The sequence below is a fragment of the Zingiber officinale genome, chromosome 2B (genome assembly GCF_018446385.1).
Source record: "Zingiber officinale cultivar Zhangliang chromosome 2B, Zo_v1.1, whole genome shotgun sequence".
NCBI lineage: Eukaryota > Viridiplantae > Streptophyta > Magnoliopsida > Zingiberales > Zingiberaceae > Zingiber > Zingiber officinale.
The window spans coordinates 103,158,204-103,176,083 of NC_055989.1; the positions used below are offsets into that span (position 1 = coordinate 103,158,204).

General features: G+C 36.7%; 1 protein-coding gene across 3 annotated transcripts; it reads left to right on the forward strand.

The window, feature by feature from the left end:
• Positions 1–11,959: 11,959 nt before the first annotated feature.
• Positions 11,960–17,581, forward strand: LOC122046592 (receptor-like serine/threonine-protein kinase SD1-7). Of its 3 annotated transcripts, XM_042607365.1 has the most exons (8): positions 11,960–12,138; positions 12,523–13,695; positions 13,782–13,925; positions 14,079–14,197; positions 14,278–14,488; positions 14,593–14,833; positions 15,005–15,155; positions 15,240–15,944. In XM_042607365.1, the coding sequence occupies exons 1-8, from the start codon at positions 12,051–12,053 to the stop codon at positions 15,510–15,512; spliced, it is 2,400 nt and encodes a 799-aa protein (XP_042463299.1). In that variant the 5' UTR covers positions 11,960–12,050; the 3' UTR covers positions 15,513–15,944. The 3 variants fall into 3 exon arrangements, with proteins under 3 accessions (XP_042463299.1, XP_042463300.1, XP_042463301.1); XM_042607366.1 differs by lacking the exons at positions 15,005–15,155; positions 15,240–15,944 and adding an exon at positions 16,685–17,581 and having other exon boundaries at positions 11,962–12,138; XM_042607367.1 differs by lacking the exon at positions 15,005–15,155 and having other exon boundaries at positions 11,964–12,138; positions 15,240–15,409.
• Positions 17,582–17,880: the final 299 nt, after the last annotated feature.

Consider the following 17,880-nt stretch of genomic DNA (forward strand, 5'->3'; position numbering starts at 1 on the left):
AAGTAGAGTGGATATCTCCTCTTCTTGATAAGCAACCTCAACAAACGGTGACACATTTTCATCTTGTGCTTCAAGGAATGGTATGTCATATTTTCCTCTAGCTTTCGCTTTGCATACTGTGACCCAATCATTCCTCTCTCATTTGATGGTAGGAGATTTGGTATAGTGTACTTGTTGGTCATGAGCAACTAATATGAAAATTTGTATTCAACTTTGATCTATGAGTAATTTCAACAAGACCCAACCGATGCACTTTCATCCCTTTATCTGATATATCATACCAATGATACTTAAACAATACAATAACATTTGTGAGACCGTAATATTTCAATTCTAGAATTTCTTTCAACACCCCATGGTAGTCCACTTCATACTCATTGATGGTGCTCCCTAAGACACAAACACCAAAATTTGATGTTGCTTTGTAACGCCCATGTTCTATGGTCTCGAATTTAAATCCATTGACAAAGTATCCTTTATGACTTGAAACCTATCAATTTGGACCATGTGCCAGCTTCTTTATGTCATCATCAACCTCAAAAAGGACGTTCTTGAATCTAAAATAAAATAAAATTAAAATTAAATGGACTAAAAATATTATGATAAAATATTAGAAATTGATGTATAAATTAAGATTATAATTTATATGCTTACATAAGTGAGTAACCATTGAGGAAATTCTTGATCACATAATATTTGAAGTTCCTTGTCATTGATCCCTAGTATTTTTGTTTCTTTACTTCAAAAAATTTCCTACATTTATAAAGTGATTATTTATGATTTTAATTCTCAATTGCCAAAATAATGAAAATAGAACATATGATTAAAGAAATTGCATCACAAAAGGAATGATCTTTTCACAATTCAACAAGATGTATCTATGGTTAGCTTTTAACTCATCATCTTTAAGATATTTAACTGCAACTCGAGAGCCAAGTGCTCATCTTGGGTGAGTAAAAATTGATAGCTTGCTAGAAGAATCTACTGTTCCTCCATCATTATTTCGCAGAATTTGATTTAGTCGTGATTGTATGTGTGGTTCAAAGTATGATGAACAAAATTTTGAAACTTCCTCAATCATATAAGCTTCAACAATAGAAGCTTCAACTCGAGCACTATTGCCCACTTTTTTCTTCAAATGGTACAAAAACCTGAATAAATTTTACATTTTTTATTAGATATATATAACTAGAATCAACATGAATTAGAAAATTTATCTAAAATAATAACTCTCAAAGGATACATCCATCTATAGTGTAACGGTCCACCAACTTTTGCTTCATATGAAAAATGAATTATCATATGCTCCATGGAATCGAAGAAAGCATAGGGGAAAATCCTTTCAAGCTTGCACAATATCTTAATAATATTTATTTCAATTTGTTCCATGTGCTCTACTTGCAACACAGTTACACATATATCCCAAAAAAATTGCTTAATTCTGTTAATGCTTCCCAAATTGATTTTGGAAGTAGATCACGAAATGTAATAGGCAATAATCTTTGAATAAATACATGATAATCATGGCTCTTCATCCTAATAAACTTGCATTCACTCTCATTTACACAATGAGATATGTTCGATGAATATCCATCTGGGAGTTTTAATGATTTAGTCCAAACACATATTTCTTTCATTTGTAATTTGCTCCAAGTGTATGGTGCCTTTAGTTTGTAAACTTTACCATTTGCGTGCTCAATCAAATGCAACTTACGACGGCTACAAAGTTGCTCCAAGTCTTTGCTAGCTTTAGTATTATCCTTTATCTTATCTTTGACATCCATGATTGTGTTGAAAATATTATCAAAGATATTTTTCTCAATATGCATCACATCTAAATTGTACCGAATAAAATTCGTTTACCAATAAGGTAGCTCCAAAAATATACTTCTTTTAACCCAATTATGTGTTTTTCCAAATCCATCAATCGGTTGGGTGTCACTTGGTGGTTTTCCAAATGTTACATGTGGAAGTTTATTTTCTCTTTGATAGATGTCTTCACCACTTAAACGAAGAGGCGGAGAATCTATTTCAACCTTACCCTTTCAAAATTTATATGCTTGTCTTCTAAAAGAATGATCATGAGGTAAGAATTGATGGTCAAACCAAGAAGCCTTTCTCCCACACCGAAGTTGGAATGATTTTGCATGTTCCATATAGTAAGGACATGCCAACCAACCATGACTACTCCAACCAGACAATATTGCATATGCTAGAAAATTACTAATTGTCCATAAAAGTGCAACCTTCATTTGAAAGTTTTGTTTAGAGCACACATCATAGGTCTGGACTCCAGTAGTCCATAATTCTCTTAACTCATTTATTAAAGGATGTAAGAAAACATCAATATTTTTTCCTGAACTCTTTGGTGCGAGAATAACCATGTTAAGGAGCATGAAAGGCTTCTGCATGCACATCCATGGAGGGAGATTATAAAATGTAATAATAAATGGCTTACAAGAATAAGGAGTACTTTGATAACCAAATGGGATAAATCCATCTATACATAATCCAAGACACACATTTCGTGGATCTGAGACAAATGAAGAAGAAGTGGGATCAAAATGTTTCCAAGCGTCACCATGACATGGGTGTTCAATTTTTCCATCTACGTAATGATTCTTTGCATGTCAATTCATGTGCTTACAAGTATATATAGATGCATAAAGTCTCTTAACTCTACGTATTAACGGCAAGTACAGCAAGACATAAAAAGGAACTTCATTTGCACTCCAAGCTTCCTCAGTTTGTATTTGGGATGAAAGCCTAGTCCTTGTATTTTTCATAATACAGAATACAATTATTCATATATGCATCAATTTTCTTATAATCAAGTCCAAGATTGAAAAGTTGTTTCTTTGTATTATACAAATTCGATGGCAAATTATCACTTTCTGGTAACATGCTTTTTATTATTGACATGAGTCTATTATAACATGCCTCTGGTATATTATACTCAGACTTAAGATTTAACAACTACGTCACGGATGAGAGTTTAGTATGATTTTTGCAACCATTCCATAGTGGATCATCTGCATCATTTAATAAGTCAAAGAACTTCTATTGTGGCAAAAAGGTGAATACGTTCGCCCCTAGCGCCCCCGCCAACTCGTCCCAGGACCAACACGAAGAAGGTAAATCACGGGCGGCTACTAGCCTTTGGAATACTGACTAGCACATAAGGGAGGCATTTACCTCGGCTTTGTCGAGATTCGAACCCCAGACCTCATTGTGCCAACACCTCATGAGCTAGCCACTAGACCCATCCGAGGGGACAAGTCAAAGAAATTCTATGCATCATAATTTCATGGTTGTTCATTACTTATTGTAGTCCAATCAAAACCTTGGTGCATACCTTTAATCACCATAGTTCTGTAACGAGATCCTTCATTATAATAATGAACTCTTTAACAATCATTAGTTTTCTTTAATGGTTCACCATGTGCATACTGTTGGTCCCTTTGGAAGTCGGCAAGAGGGGAGGGGTGAATTGCCCTACAAAAATAAACACAAACCTTTCTCGGATTTTCAACATAATAACAGACACATGTAATAAAAGAAACAAAGACTAAATAAAGAAATCAGATACAAGAGATTTACTTGGTTTGCAATTAGAGGATTGCTAATCCAAGACGAATACGGTGCACTATCTGACGATATCCTTCAGGCGGAGTAGCCTCTTTACAGCATTAAGAGTACAAACAAAAAAGTAAAGCACTAAGAAACTGATTACAAGTGAGATAAAAATCTGTGCAGATCAGTACTATATTTATAGCACTGTTCGGGGCGGCCCGAAGGGTTCCCGATGCCCTAGGGGGGATAAAACTTCATCCCCCAATGTTCAGTCAACGTCTACATCATCGTGGATGAGTTTTGGGTTCCGGGCGCTCGGACCCTCAAAAGGTGCCCAGGGCGCCCGGAATGATTACGAGCGCCCGGACCACTTAAGTCAACCTTGTTGACTTTTTGTGGTCCGGTTCCTCTGCACCAGTTTAGCACGTCTCGGTCCGGGTCTTCAACTCGGCTCCGCTATCTTGGGTGATCTCGGCCATCCGGAATAGGGCTCACCCGAACCCAAGTTCCGGCCTTCTCCTCGAGCAGCCTTCCTTCCCGGTTTTTTGTCCCTCGAACGTCGCGTACATTTTTCTCGTCCGCCGGTGTACTCTTCCGCGGTCACCGCGTCCCTCGGATGCACCGAGCCCGTCAACTCTCTCCCGTGTCGTCCTTCTCGCTAGCCGCGTCTTCCGCTCGACTTCCAGTGTTCCTAAGCTCCTATACACTTAGATATAAGGGTTAGACAAAACAGAACCTAACTAACTTATTTGATCACATCAAAACACTTTGGAGTTCCAACAATCTCCCCCTTTTTGATGTGAGCAACCCAAGTTAAGTTAGGGTAAAACAAATGCAATAAAAACAATTAATATGCAAATAAGTCTAAGATTTGTCAATTCAACAATTATATACCTCCCCCTAGACTTAACATACTTCTCCCCTTTGATCACATTAAAAAAATTGGGGTTCCTACACAAGTCTAAGGTTAAAAAGAAAATATTTTTTTAAGTTTTGTAAAAATCCTAAGGAATCAAATTTTAAATACTTTCTTAACAATATTCGAAGTTTCCAAACAAGATTTTAAGGAAAAAAAAATTCTAAGTTTTTGAAAATATTTTTGAATATATTTTCTAAAGCAAATTGAATAACTCTTTTAAAGCATTATTTGCAACAGAAACATTTTCTAAGTTAAACAAAATTTTCAAAACAAATGTTTAAAAACTTTTAAGTATTATTTAATTCTAACTTTAATACTTTTTCCAGAAAGTTAATTAAACATTTGATTTCAGTATTTTGGCTTCCAGGTCGTGGCGAGACACTAGACCTTCTTGGTTATTGGAGTAACAACCACTTCCTTAGACAAAGCCTCATAAAGAAATTATCTATTTAACTTTCTCGTTGAAGATGCTAAGTTTAATTTTAAATTCAAGTTAAACATGTTTTCGGAACCCAATAGAGGTTCCTACCTACAGGATTAATTAAATATTTTCTAGGTATATAGGCTTTTGATATTTTTCTGATTTGACTTTGATGAAACCTATAGTACTAATTTAAACCTCTATAATTTCTAAAAGTAGAAATATTTGAGTAGGTGGAATTTGTCAATTTTTCTATTTCTTCTTTTAATTTATCATTTTCAAATTTTATTTTATCAAAGTATTCTATTAGACAAGATTTTCCTAAAGTTCTTTTTATTTCTAAGTTTTCATTTTTTAATTTAATATTTTTACTTTTTAACTTAAACATGGATTTTGTCATAGACTTAATTCCAAAGTAAAGTTGATCAGGGGGTAAGAGGCATACCTCACTTACCATATCAGACTTGAAGCCTGAATCTCCCCCTGCTTCGCTGTTCTCATCTCAGGTCACTCCCCCTTCATTGATGCTGGGTTCTGATGTACTTTGTCCTTCGTAGCTTGCCATCAGCGCCAGCCCGGCATATTCTTGAATCTCGGACTCAGATGATGAAGTGTCGTCCCAAGTAGCTTTTAGGTTCTTGTGCTTCTTGGGAATCTTGCCTTTGTCCTTCTTTAGTTCTGGGCAATCCTCTTTTAAGTGTCCTTACTTTTGACACTAGTAGCAACGCATCCTTCTTCTATTTCTTGAATTCTTTTTATTCTGCATTTCTTTAAACTTATTAGATCTATTTTTTTTTTAAGTTTCTTACCATGTATGCTTCCTGGTCCTCTTCTGAGTCTGACTCGGGTTCATCCCTTTTGGTTACATTCAGCGTCATTATCTGGCTTGTTTCCTTAGTTGTCCCTGCACACCTGGTTTGATGTAATTCCAGAGTAGAAAACAGTTCTTCTAAGGTACTTACCTCCAGGTCCTTTGAAATGTAATAGGCGTCGATGATTGACGTCCATTCTGGAGTTCTGGGAAACGCGTTGAGAGCGTAGCGTATGGTGTCCCGGTTTGTTACCGTTTCACCGAGGTTCTCGAGACTGGTAATCAATTCTTTTACCTTCGCGTGTAGATCGGCTACCTTCTCACCTTTCTCTAGACGGATGTTCGTCAGTCTGTTCCGAAGGATGTCTCTTCTTGCTAGCTTAGCTTCGGATGTTCCTTCATGGAGCTCCAGGAACTTCTCCCAGAGTTCTTTGGCCGACGAGTAGCTTCCGATGTGGTTGACTTCTTGAGGCGGCAACACGCTCAGCAAGTGATATTCCGCATGATTGTTCACTATGGAATCATTCTGCTCTTTCTTTGTCCAATGACTCTCTTCTTTTTCTTCTCCATCTTGATCCGTCGGAGCTACAAACCCATACTTTATAATTAACCAAATTTCGAAATTAGTTTTTAGGAATACCTCCATACGATGCTTCCAGTGTGCAAAGTCCCCCTCAAATCTTGGTGGAACAATGCTCGGTCCGGCCATCTTGTTGCTTCGATCGGCGGTTAGTCCTCCTGAAGCGCCTTGCTCTGATACCACTTGTTGGTCCCTTTGGAGGCCGGCAAGAGGGGCCCTAAAAAAATAAACATAAGCTTTTCTCGGATTTTCAACTTAATAATAGACACTTGTAATAAAAGAAACAGAGATTAAATAAAGAAATTAGACACAAGAGATTTACTTGGTTTGCAATCAGAGGATTGCTAATCCAAGACGAATACGGTGCACTATCTGACGATCTCCTTCGGGCGGAGTAGCCTCTTTACAGCGTTGAGAGCACAGACAGAAAAGTAAAGCACTAAGAAACTGATTACAAGTGAGATAAAAATCTATGCAGATCAGTGCTATATTTATAGCACTGTTCGAGGCACCCCGAAGGGTTCCGGGCGCCCTGGGAGGGATAAAACTTTATCCTCCAACGTTCAGTCAACGTCCACATCATCGTGGATGAGTTTTGGGTTCCGGGCGCCCGGACCACTTAAGTCAACCTTGTTGAGTTTTTGTGGTCTGGTTCCTCTACACCGTTTTAGCACGTCTCGGTCTGGGTCTTCAACTCGGCTCCGCTAGCTTGGGTGATCTCGGCCATCCGGAATAGGGCTCACCCGAACCCAAGTTTCGGCCTTCTCCTCGAGCAGCCTTCCTTCCCGGTTTCTCGTCTCTCGAACGTTGCGTACGTTCTTCTCGTCCGCCGGTGTACTCTTCCGCGGTCACCGCGTCCCTCGGACGCACTGAGCCCGTCGGCTTTCTCTCGTGCGGTCCTTCTCGCTAACCGCGTCTTCCGCTCGACTTCCTGTGTTCCTAAGCTTCTGTACACTTAGACACAAGGGTTAGACAAAACAGGACCTAACTTAACTCGTTTGATCACATCAAAACACCTTGGGGTTCCAACACATACCATTTCTCGTAACCATGAGTGAATATGTTTTTGACGAGATTATAATGTACATCATTTTTCTTTAAACATTTTCTATTACGACACTTGCTGTATGGACATCTTATTTTGTTATCATTAACACATGTTGGATGTTCATAAGCAAACTTTAAGAATCTTTGACCCCTTCAATAAATCATGACGAAGATGACCTTTATCATCGTTTTGATGTCACGTCCAATTATAATTAGTAAACATATTTTCTGCATTTTAAAAAACATACAAATATTTTTCATAAACAAAATAAGATAGAGCTAATCATTCTAATCTAAAAACATATATTATATTAAAAGACTAATTGAGTCTAATCGAGTAGTAATTAAACTAAACAGAAACCTACTGCTTCAATCAAACAATCAAGTTTTTTACATGTTGGATGTTCATAAGCAAACTTCAAGAATCTTTGACCCCTTCAATAAATCATGATGAAGATGATCTTTATCATCTTTTTGATGTCACATCCAATTATAATTAGTAAACATATTTTCTGCATTTTAAAAAATATACAAATATTTTTCATAAACAAAATAAGATAGAGCTAATCATTCTAATCTAAAAACATATATTATATTAAAAGACTAATTGAGTCTAATCGAACAGTAATTAAACTAAACATCATAATAATACACAAAGTTGCCTATCACACCCTTTTCTCAATATAAGGATTATAAAGATCAGAGTGAACAAACATACCTGAGCATGAGCTTGTTCGGTGGATCATGGAAAGAACGCTGGAGAAGAAGATCACATTCGTCTTAATCAAGAGCATTGCGTGCCTTGAAGCTGTGTGTGATTTGGGACAGGAGAAGAAGATCGTGCGCCTTAAGTTGGAGTTGCGCCTGCTTGGAGCCGTGCGTGATTTGGGACCGGAGAAGAAGATCGCATCCGCCTTAAGTTGGTGTTGCGCTTGCCTTGGAGTCGTGCGTGATTTGGGACCGGAGAAGAAGATTGTGGCATGCGATTTGGGACGAGAAGAAGATCGCGTGGCGATTTTGGAACAAAGATGCGCTGTGCGGATTTTGGGAAAAAATGCAAAGGTTTAGGGTTTTTAATGAATTAAAATAAAGTACTTTTATAATTACTTAATACTTTTTTTCAAATTATATAAATTATAAATGGATTTTTTTTCAGTTTAAAATATTTTTAAACATATTTATAAATAAATAAAATTTTAATTATTTATAAATTCTGTTTTATTTTTTTCTATATTATTTTTTAAAAATGAAACGGATTAATAATTTTTGTAGTAAATCCGTTTATAGAAAAAGGTAGTCCGGTGCACGAAGCTCTCACTCGGGGAAGGATCAATTGTACGTAGTCTTACCCTATTTTTTTACAAGAGACTGTTTTCAAAATTCAAACCTGTAATCTGTTGATCATATAGCAGCAATTTTACCGTTACACCAAAACTCTCCTTCATAATAAAACCGTTTATAATTTACTAAAATTTAAAATGGATTTTATTTTTGTTTTAAAAATCTGTTTGTGAAACCTTATTTTCTTGCTGTGAGGTGTGAAGTTTTGATCTCCCACTAACCTTTTATATCCATATCCAATCCCACTAAATAACATTATCTCCATGTCTCCATAATTTCACTATCTCTTACCTCCATTATTATCTTTATCTGAGAGTTACAACTCTTCGAATTTAAGAGGTCTTCACAAGAATTAAATTATAACACTGCAGCATTTTCGTTCATTAATTTATCTGTTTATTTTTTTATTTGGCATCATCAAAGCCTCGGGATCACTATGAAAAGTTTACCATTAAGCTATACTTTGATATTCTTCACTTCCAAAGAATTTATCGAAGTTATTTTATACAATAATATGAATTGTTTATTTTTTAAGTTACCATCAAATATTCAATTTAAATCGATTAATTCTGAAAGATTGATCTGAGCTGATCAACCTTAAGAATAGTCAGTAAACCTAATTGGTACTATCATTTTTTTCTCGAGGCCACAAAAAGGGGCATTTGAGTGGCACGGAGAACTGCCATCAGCTCGTTCTCGCCAACCTTCAATGTAGAAATCGCCATCTGGAGCAAGGCTCTTCTTCTGCTCTGCGAATTGGCTTTTCTAATCTTTCCATCAAGAACCACTTAAAGATCACAAGCGATGAATACAAACGAAAGCAAAAACTTGGAAAATCTTTATGTATGTATGGATGGAGATTGATCAGAATAAAAAGAAAAACGAGCAGCATTAAACAAGAGAAAAGGGTGAAAGCGGGCGTCAGAATTGATCATCCTGTTTAGTAATTAAAAATAAACACGTCATTCAATATCCAATTGTTTTTTTTTTCAATAAAAGGGATTCGAGCCTCCGGCTTTGCAGTGGCAGAGCATCTAGGTTGTTATCCGAGTATTCGTTATTCGAATCTAAGCTATGATGAATTTGTAGGAATTTTTCTTCCAACTAAGGCACCCAACTAAAAGATGCTAGGCTCCTGGACTAGAGAGCAGATCCTCTGGTCCGCAAATTGCGGACCAGGGGATGATCCATTATATGAGGACCCTTGATTTGGATGGACCCCATCTTTAAATATATAGGGTCCATCCAAATTAAGGGTCCTCATCTGTGGATCATCCCTTGATCCGCAATTTGCGGACTAGAGGATCCCTATTGTCTTGGACTACCCGCTGTGAACACTTCCCGATTTATCCTGGCCTGTGGGAAACTTTCGTGGGATCGAACCGGTCACCCAGACTCAACGTTACCTAGCCTGATTAATTATTTTTTTCATTAAAGGGATTCGATCTTTATTATCTTTATTTGAGAGCTACAACCCCTCGAATTTAACCGGTCTTCACAATAATTAAATTATAACACCGCAGCATTTTCGTTCATTAATTTATCTGTTTATTTTTTTATTTGGCATCGTGCCCCCGAAGTTATGGTGCAGCGATAGGACATCCAGATTGTTACCCAAGTATCCACGGTTCAAGCCCCAACTATGACGAATTTGTAGAAATTTTTTCTTCAAATAGAGTACACAACTAAAGGATACTGGGCTACTGGACTGCTCGTTACAAGCGCTTCCCGATTTATCCTGGTGGTGGCCGGGCTCCGGTTATCCAAGGCTCGACGTTATCCAGCCTGGTTAATTATTTTTTTCAATAAAAGCGATTCGGTGTTAGCTTGGAACAGGTTGACGAGAGCACTAGGGGCGTATTCATCTTTTGTCATCATACCACCATCAATAAAAGGGAGAAAATTGATATTTTTTAAACTTATATTAAATTATTGTAATTTTTGTTTGTAATTTAAATTTATAAAATCAATATAATAAAAGTCGAATTTGCAAATTTTATAAGAAATTAATTAAAAATAATGTTAACTAAAAGAAAAAGTTTAAACATTTAGTATTCTAATTTATAAATTTGATCTTTTGAAACATCGGTTTTGACTTGTCCTCCTCGACCACGTAGAAAGCTAGGCTCAACCAACATATGTCTGATACCATGTGATCATAATTATTGTATTGCTTAATTAACTCACCACTAATGAAACATTAGAGTCAGGTATTCTTATTCACGGTTAATAAGCCTTTATTAATCTTAAGCCCGTCATTAATCATTAGCCAAATGAAAATTTTGATTTTCCGGGAGATTGAAAAGATTGGACTTTCTGTTATCCACTTCTACCCATTTTAAAATTGGACTGTTCTATTGTCCACTTCTTCTACTTATCTGATGATTGATGATTTCATTTTTTTTATAGTTGGAATCAGATATTTAAATTTTCAAATCAACTAATCTTTGGATGATCCGTTTGATTCTATAGAAATTTTTCATCAATTATCAAATAAATTAGAAGGCATTTATATCTAGATGGTCCGCTTCTACTTATCTGATGATTGATGATTCCAAATTAATCCTTTTTTTTAGTTGGAATTAGATATTTAAATTTCCAAATCAACTAATCTTTGGAGATGAGTTTGATTCTATAGAAATTTTTCATCAATCATCAAATAAATTAGAAGGTATTTATATTTAGATGGTCCGCTTTCTCATATCCACCATCCATGGGTATAAAGTCGTATAAAGAGATTAATTTACTTGATAATCCTAGACTTAGGTCTTGTTTCAATTGGTCATTTAAGGCTTTATATATAAATAGCACATGTTTCTTATATTTTATCTTTTCCTTTTATTTTTCCAATCATTCAACCAACCAAACTGATTTAAAAGTTTTGTTGATAGCCAAACAAATTGACTTGGGAATGGTTGATTACCTAAATCAAATAAAGATTTTGTTGATAATCTTGGATAAATAATCAAGGCTATCAACAATAACCCTCAATCAAATGCACCCTTATAATAAAAGAAATAGTAGAAAATAATATAAATTTTTGGAACATAAGGTATCAGAGCTCATATAATATAAATGGACTTAATTAACTGAAAGAGATATACGATGATTCCGTGTTGTTTCCTTCTATTATTTTTCTATTCCGTGTGGACAAATTGTGGAAGCAGAAGCAGTGTTCCCATATGCAGCCACACGCTCCTTGAGCATCTCAAACAGAGACAAAATCAGTTGACTAGAAACTTCCTGCCCTAAACTCTATAATCTTCAAAAGGTGTTAAATGTTATAACTTTGTTTGCAGCAACTCGGCGCAAAGAACACTAAATTGCAGGTGCAGAAAAGGGAAATCCTTAAACTTCCATGGCGTGGATGCAGCTCTTTCTTCTACAATTACTGGAAATAGTACTAGCAGAGACATTCTTTCTAATTAGCCTATCCTCGTCATCTGGTATGTCTAAGAAAAAAAATCTTAGTTCCGAATCAAAATAAATTATAAAATCGTAGGATTTTTGTCCGTTTGTTTATTTGTTTGTTTATTTATTTGGCATCGTCAAAGCCTCAGGATCTATGAAAAGTTTATTAGTTTACCGTAAAGCAATACTTTAATATCATTTCAAAACCAACCTATTGAATAAGTGAGCCGTAGAGTTATTAGGCCTCGTTAACACGGAAGTTTTTGCCTAGTGAAATAAGTGTACTTCACCGATTTGGAAACCTGATAGATCGTCCTGTTTGAGAGGAGAAATCGTGGCACAATTTGATAAGCATTTATAGTACAATTGATGACCGAAGGATATGATGAATTTATTTATTTATCTATCTTTTTCTGCAGGAGATATGATGATGGGGAATAGCTCACTTATCAATAACCAGACATTGATCTCGGCGGGGAACCTGTTCGGACTCGGCTTTTTCAGTCCAGTTAACGATTCTGCGACTGCATACATAGGAATTTGGTACTACAATAACCCACCAACAGAAAACAAAGTAGAAGTCTGGGTGGCCAATAGGAACAGATCTGTCAACACATCCATGGCATCGTTGAACCTGACTTCCGACGGAAATCTAATCTTATTTGAGGAAGGAACACAGATTTGGTCGACGGGAACATTCGCAGAACTCAATTCTGCACGTTTGCAGCTTATAGACTCAGGAAACCTCGTGCTGACTGCCGGCAATTCTAACAGAATTCTATGGCAGAGCTTCGACCATGCGTCTGACACTCTTCTCCCCGGCATGAAGGTAGGATTCAACTTCCAGACCAACATTTCGTGGCAGCTCGTGTCATGGAAGAATGCCACGGACCCTTCTCCGGGCAAGTACATCCTCAGAATGGAGACGTATAATGTTCCGGATTTTTTCTTGCTGGGAGTGAATGAATCCGTCAAACTCGGTCGCACTGGGCCATGGAACGGGCAATGGTTCGTCGGCCTTCCAAATATGGGGAACTACATCGCGAGGTACGTAAACTTCACATACGTGTCCAACCAGAATAACCAGACCTACTTCATCGATGAATATCAGACTCGATCTCAAGAGTTATTGCGGCTGCTAGTGGACGCCAACGGAACGATCCGGCTTTTGATTTCTGGAGGGGGAGAGTGGACTTCTTTATTATCGATTCTAGACGACGACTGCGATAACTACAATCGTTGCGGCCGCAACAGAGTTTGCACAAAGGGCTACCTCTCAACCTTTTGCCTTTGCTTGGAAGGGTTTGAGGACAAAGGCGCCGTCGGATGCGCGAGGAAGGAGCCCTTGCTTTGCTCGTCGAACCAGTTTTCGAAGGAGCAGAACATGAAGGTGCCCGACACAGAGAACGCAACCTCACGAGGCAAGATTAGTCTGGATGCGTGCAAGAAATTGTGCTTGGATGATTGCTCCTGTGTCGCGTATGCGGTGATAAATGGGCCTTATGGCTGCATAACTTGGCGCGGTGAGCTGTTGGATCTCAGAAGTTTTACTGACGGAGACAGAGGAGATGATTTGTACATTCGGCTCCCAGGTAGTCGGGTTGCATGCGTGAAATTGGATGATCAGAGTAACATTACATTTAATCATCTATTTTTCCTTCTTTTTCTTTTCCTGCAGGATCATCAACGTCAAAAAATTGGAAGCACCTCCTTTTGGCGATAATCATTTCGACGTTGCTGGGAAGTTTTTTGCTGTGCAGTGTAGGTGTACTCCTTAAGAGGAGGAGAAACAGAGCATTGCAATTTCCAAATGCGGAACAAGGTCTTGCACAATGTTTTATGTATAATACTGCTAGTTTTTCAAAATTATTTCGGATTTAAAAAGGATTGAGTTAAATTTATTTAGATTAATCACTCAATTCTCAACTTTCTAAGAAAAAAAAAATACTAATTCATAGTGTGATCCTTGTGCCAGGTTTGATTAGTCCATTGGATGTACTTCCTTCATATGGTTTGCATACTATAAAAGTTGCAACAAATAATTTTTCTGAAGAAAACAAACTCGGGGAAGGGGGATTTGGTGTTGTTTATAAGGTAGGAAGATTTTCAGTATTAGAAAAATGAATTTAGTCTTTCAAACCTGTAAAATTGAAGAAAATGATACATTTTGTCAGGGTGAATTGGATGATGGACAGAAGATTGCTGTCAAAAAATTATCAAGATACTCCTCACAAGGCCCAAATGAGTTCCAGAATGAACTATCCGTGATAGCCAAGTTACAACATAGAAATCTTGTTCGTCTTCTAGGCTCCTGTATTGAAGGAGATGAGCGACTTATGATACTCGAATACATGGAAAATAAGAGCCTTGATACTTTTATTTATGGTCAGCATATTTTCTCACGTTTCTTAATTAGTTTTATTACCTTCACAAATGGTTAAAAACTAATCACAACACATTTATCTAATCCTATAAATCTGGATCTCCAGATAAAGCAAAAAGTTCATGTCTAAATTGGCAAAGACGTTTTGATATTATAATTGGGATCGCTCGAGGACTTCTATACTTGCATCAAGACTCTAGATTGAGAGTTGTTCATCGTGATCTTAAACCGAGTAATATTCTTCTTGACAAGGATATGAACCCAAAAATTTCAGATTTTGGCATTGCAAGGATATTTGAAGGAGATAATGCTCTTGAGGATGCAACAACGCGACCGGTGGGAACATTGTAAGTCTTTTAGATTCAGTTTACTTGATTTGATTAAATATATAAGGGAAGAAGCTTGGGTGAAAAATTAACAACCAAATAGACATTAATTTCCTCTATTTTTTCCGTGTCATTCTATTTTTTTTTTTAAATCTAGTAATATAATACTAACACTGAAACTCTGAATTGTAGCGGTTACATGGCACCTGAGTACTTATCATATGGAGTTTTTTCATTCAAGTCAGATGTGTTTAGTTTTGGTGTGATAATACTAGAAATCATAAGCGGAAAGAAGAATAGAATATTCAATCAAACTGATACAAATCTAAATCTTTTAGGACATGTAAGTATTAACTTCAATTACATATTCTTTTATCTCTATGAGGTACTATCTAAAATTTAAAATATGTTTCGTACAATATTGCAGGCATATAAACTTTGGAACGAAGGAAGAACTTTAGAGATTCTTGATGATACATTAAATAAGTCATATTCAACAGAAGAAGTACTATGTTGTATCCAAACGAGTCTTTTATGTGTACAAAATGATAGTGAAGATAGGCCAACAATGACAGAAGTGGTAATGATGTTAGCGAGTGAGGACCAACGCCTCACCCCACTTAAACAACCTACAATAACAACTAGCAATGAAGAAGGTTTCACTACCAACGAAATGAGTGTCACACTTGTAGGTCGATGAAATATGTATTTAGTTCCAATCTGATCAATGTTTAGCATCGTCAAAGTCCCTGGATCACTACATAAAGTTTACTATAAAGCAATACTGAAATGATTTCGTTAGTTACTATCTGTAGAAGTTGATCATGATGATTTCTGTATAAGTTGATTTTTGTGAACTTTGATATGACAAAGTGACGCTAAATAGGATAGCGATTATCCTATGGGTTGACGAGAAGAGAGGTTTGAGGAGAGGAAAGAAGAGAAAACTACAGTCCTCTAGATTTTTCCATAAAAAGAAAATATTATTTAATAATAGAAGATTAATTCCTAAAATACAACTAAACACATATTTATATGGACTTCAATTCTAAGACACAACAAAAGAAAAAAAATCTTAACATATGAACTTTAATTCTTATCTTGTAAAAAATAAAATAAATTCTAGAAAAAGAAAAAATTTTCTAACATACTCACAATCCTAAAATCCTTGATTCAAAACTTAAAATATAAAAAATATAAATTGCCAAAAATACGCTAAAACCAAAAAAGACTCAAAATACCAAAACATCTAAAAATTAACAAAATTATTAAAAAATAATAATAAACTATAGATCCTCTCGCATTAGTCACTCAGGGTTGAAGGGACTCATTCTTGAGTTTAGAGTAGTTTTAGGTGGTACCCCAAGAGGGAGAACATCTGGCACCAAATCAACAATTATTTGTTGCGGATAAATGTGTACTTCCTTTTGTGTGATAAGAGGGTATGCAGTCCCATCTTTATCAACTTTATAAAAAACCATCACGTTTGGATGATGGAACTGGGAAATGATCTTAGCTTCTCCATCTATTGCCTTCTTCACGTAGCTGCTCAATTTGGATTCCTGCACAATTGTATCTTCAACAACATTAGATTTCCCATATTCAGACTTTGAAAGTGCATGTTGAGATTGTGATTTTTTGCATCTTTGCCACTTGTTTAGAACCCTTTAGGTTACTGATGGTTACCAGAACTAGAACTGTATTTGCTACAGCTTCATTTTGGTCATGCCAATTGTTAGCAATAAAATTCATGGGTTGTAACGAATAATTTACTATTTTTAACTCCCTTTGAATCAGAACTGGTTCAAATAGATTGTCTGATTAATTGTATTTCCCCCTTTTTCATGCTTTTTCTTCCATAAATCCATGAAGGACGAGCATTCTTGCTTTAAAGGTGACGCACCGAAGTTTTCTGAAAAAGATATCAAATCTTGGAAAAACCAGCAGCTGCAGCAATTGGTATCCATCATCAGCAATGATGCCTTTAGCACCTTCTATACCCTCATATAACAGAGAATCTGCAAATTTTGATACATGCACAGTTTGTTCACCGAAATTATCAGAAAATTGTAGAGACAGATTTCCAACACTCTGAAACCTTTAGTATCTTGTTTGATACTCCAAAATCCCTTGTAGATTCTCTGTTAGGTCCCATTCCTGAACAGGCTGCATATTTTGAGCATCAGAGAAGTCAATGCCTCACGATTAATGAATGCTCTCATCTTCAACGGACTTTTCCCTCCAGAACCACCAACAATAGAGATACTCTTGATCTTCAGGTCTGAGGTAAACAGTAGGAAAACAAGCCATTCAGGATCACCATCAATGCTATCAAGAAGGCCCTCGGAAGTATCCAATCGACGATCCTAGGATTTGAAAACTGATTTGACACTTCCAGTAACCGCTTCATTCAACGCTGACACCCTGGATAGGTTGATGGGCTCGTGTGGAGCAGATCAATGGGCAGCACAGCTATGATCCACACAGTCTATTTGACAATCTGTTGTCGGAAATATTGGAGAAAATTACTTAATTGAAATTACATAAAATCAGTTCTAACTTATCTGTTGAGATGACCTGAGTGGATAATCTCTAGCTGTCATTCGGGCTGGTTCTGCCACGTTTCCGGTGATCCGAGTTGCGGAGTTGATGCAGTGCGTAGAAGAATCGGGAGTTGATCATCGAGTCGAGAAGGGAATTCGCTGAGTAAGATACCAAGGCCCGAGCTCAAAGCAATTTCCTTGAAATAGATTTGGCCTACCTCCAGTTGTGCTTTAAGGTTCTCCCAGGTCTTCTGTTTCTAGGGGGGGGGGGGGGGGGGGGGGTAAATCATGTGGTTTTCAAAAACTCATTCTTTTATTTTGAAATCATAAGTATGCGCAGCGAAAATTAAAAACGCAAACAACACAGGAAAACACGAGTGATTTTACTTGGTTCGGAGCCATCGATGACTCCTAATCCAAGACCCAGGTCCCGTGAACCTATCGATGGGTAATCCACTAAAAACCTCTTCTGGCACCTCCGGAAGAGGAAATCTAGTACAGAGAAAGTTCAGAGAAGTGTAACAA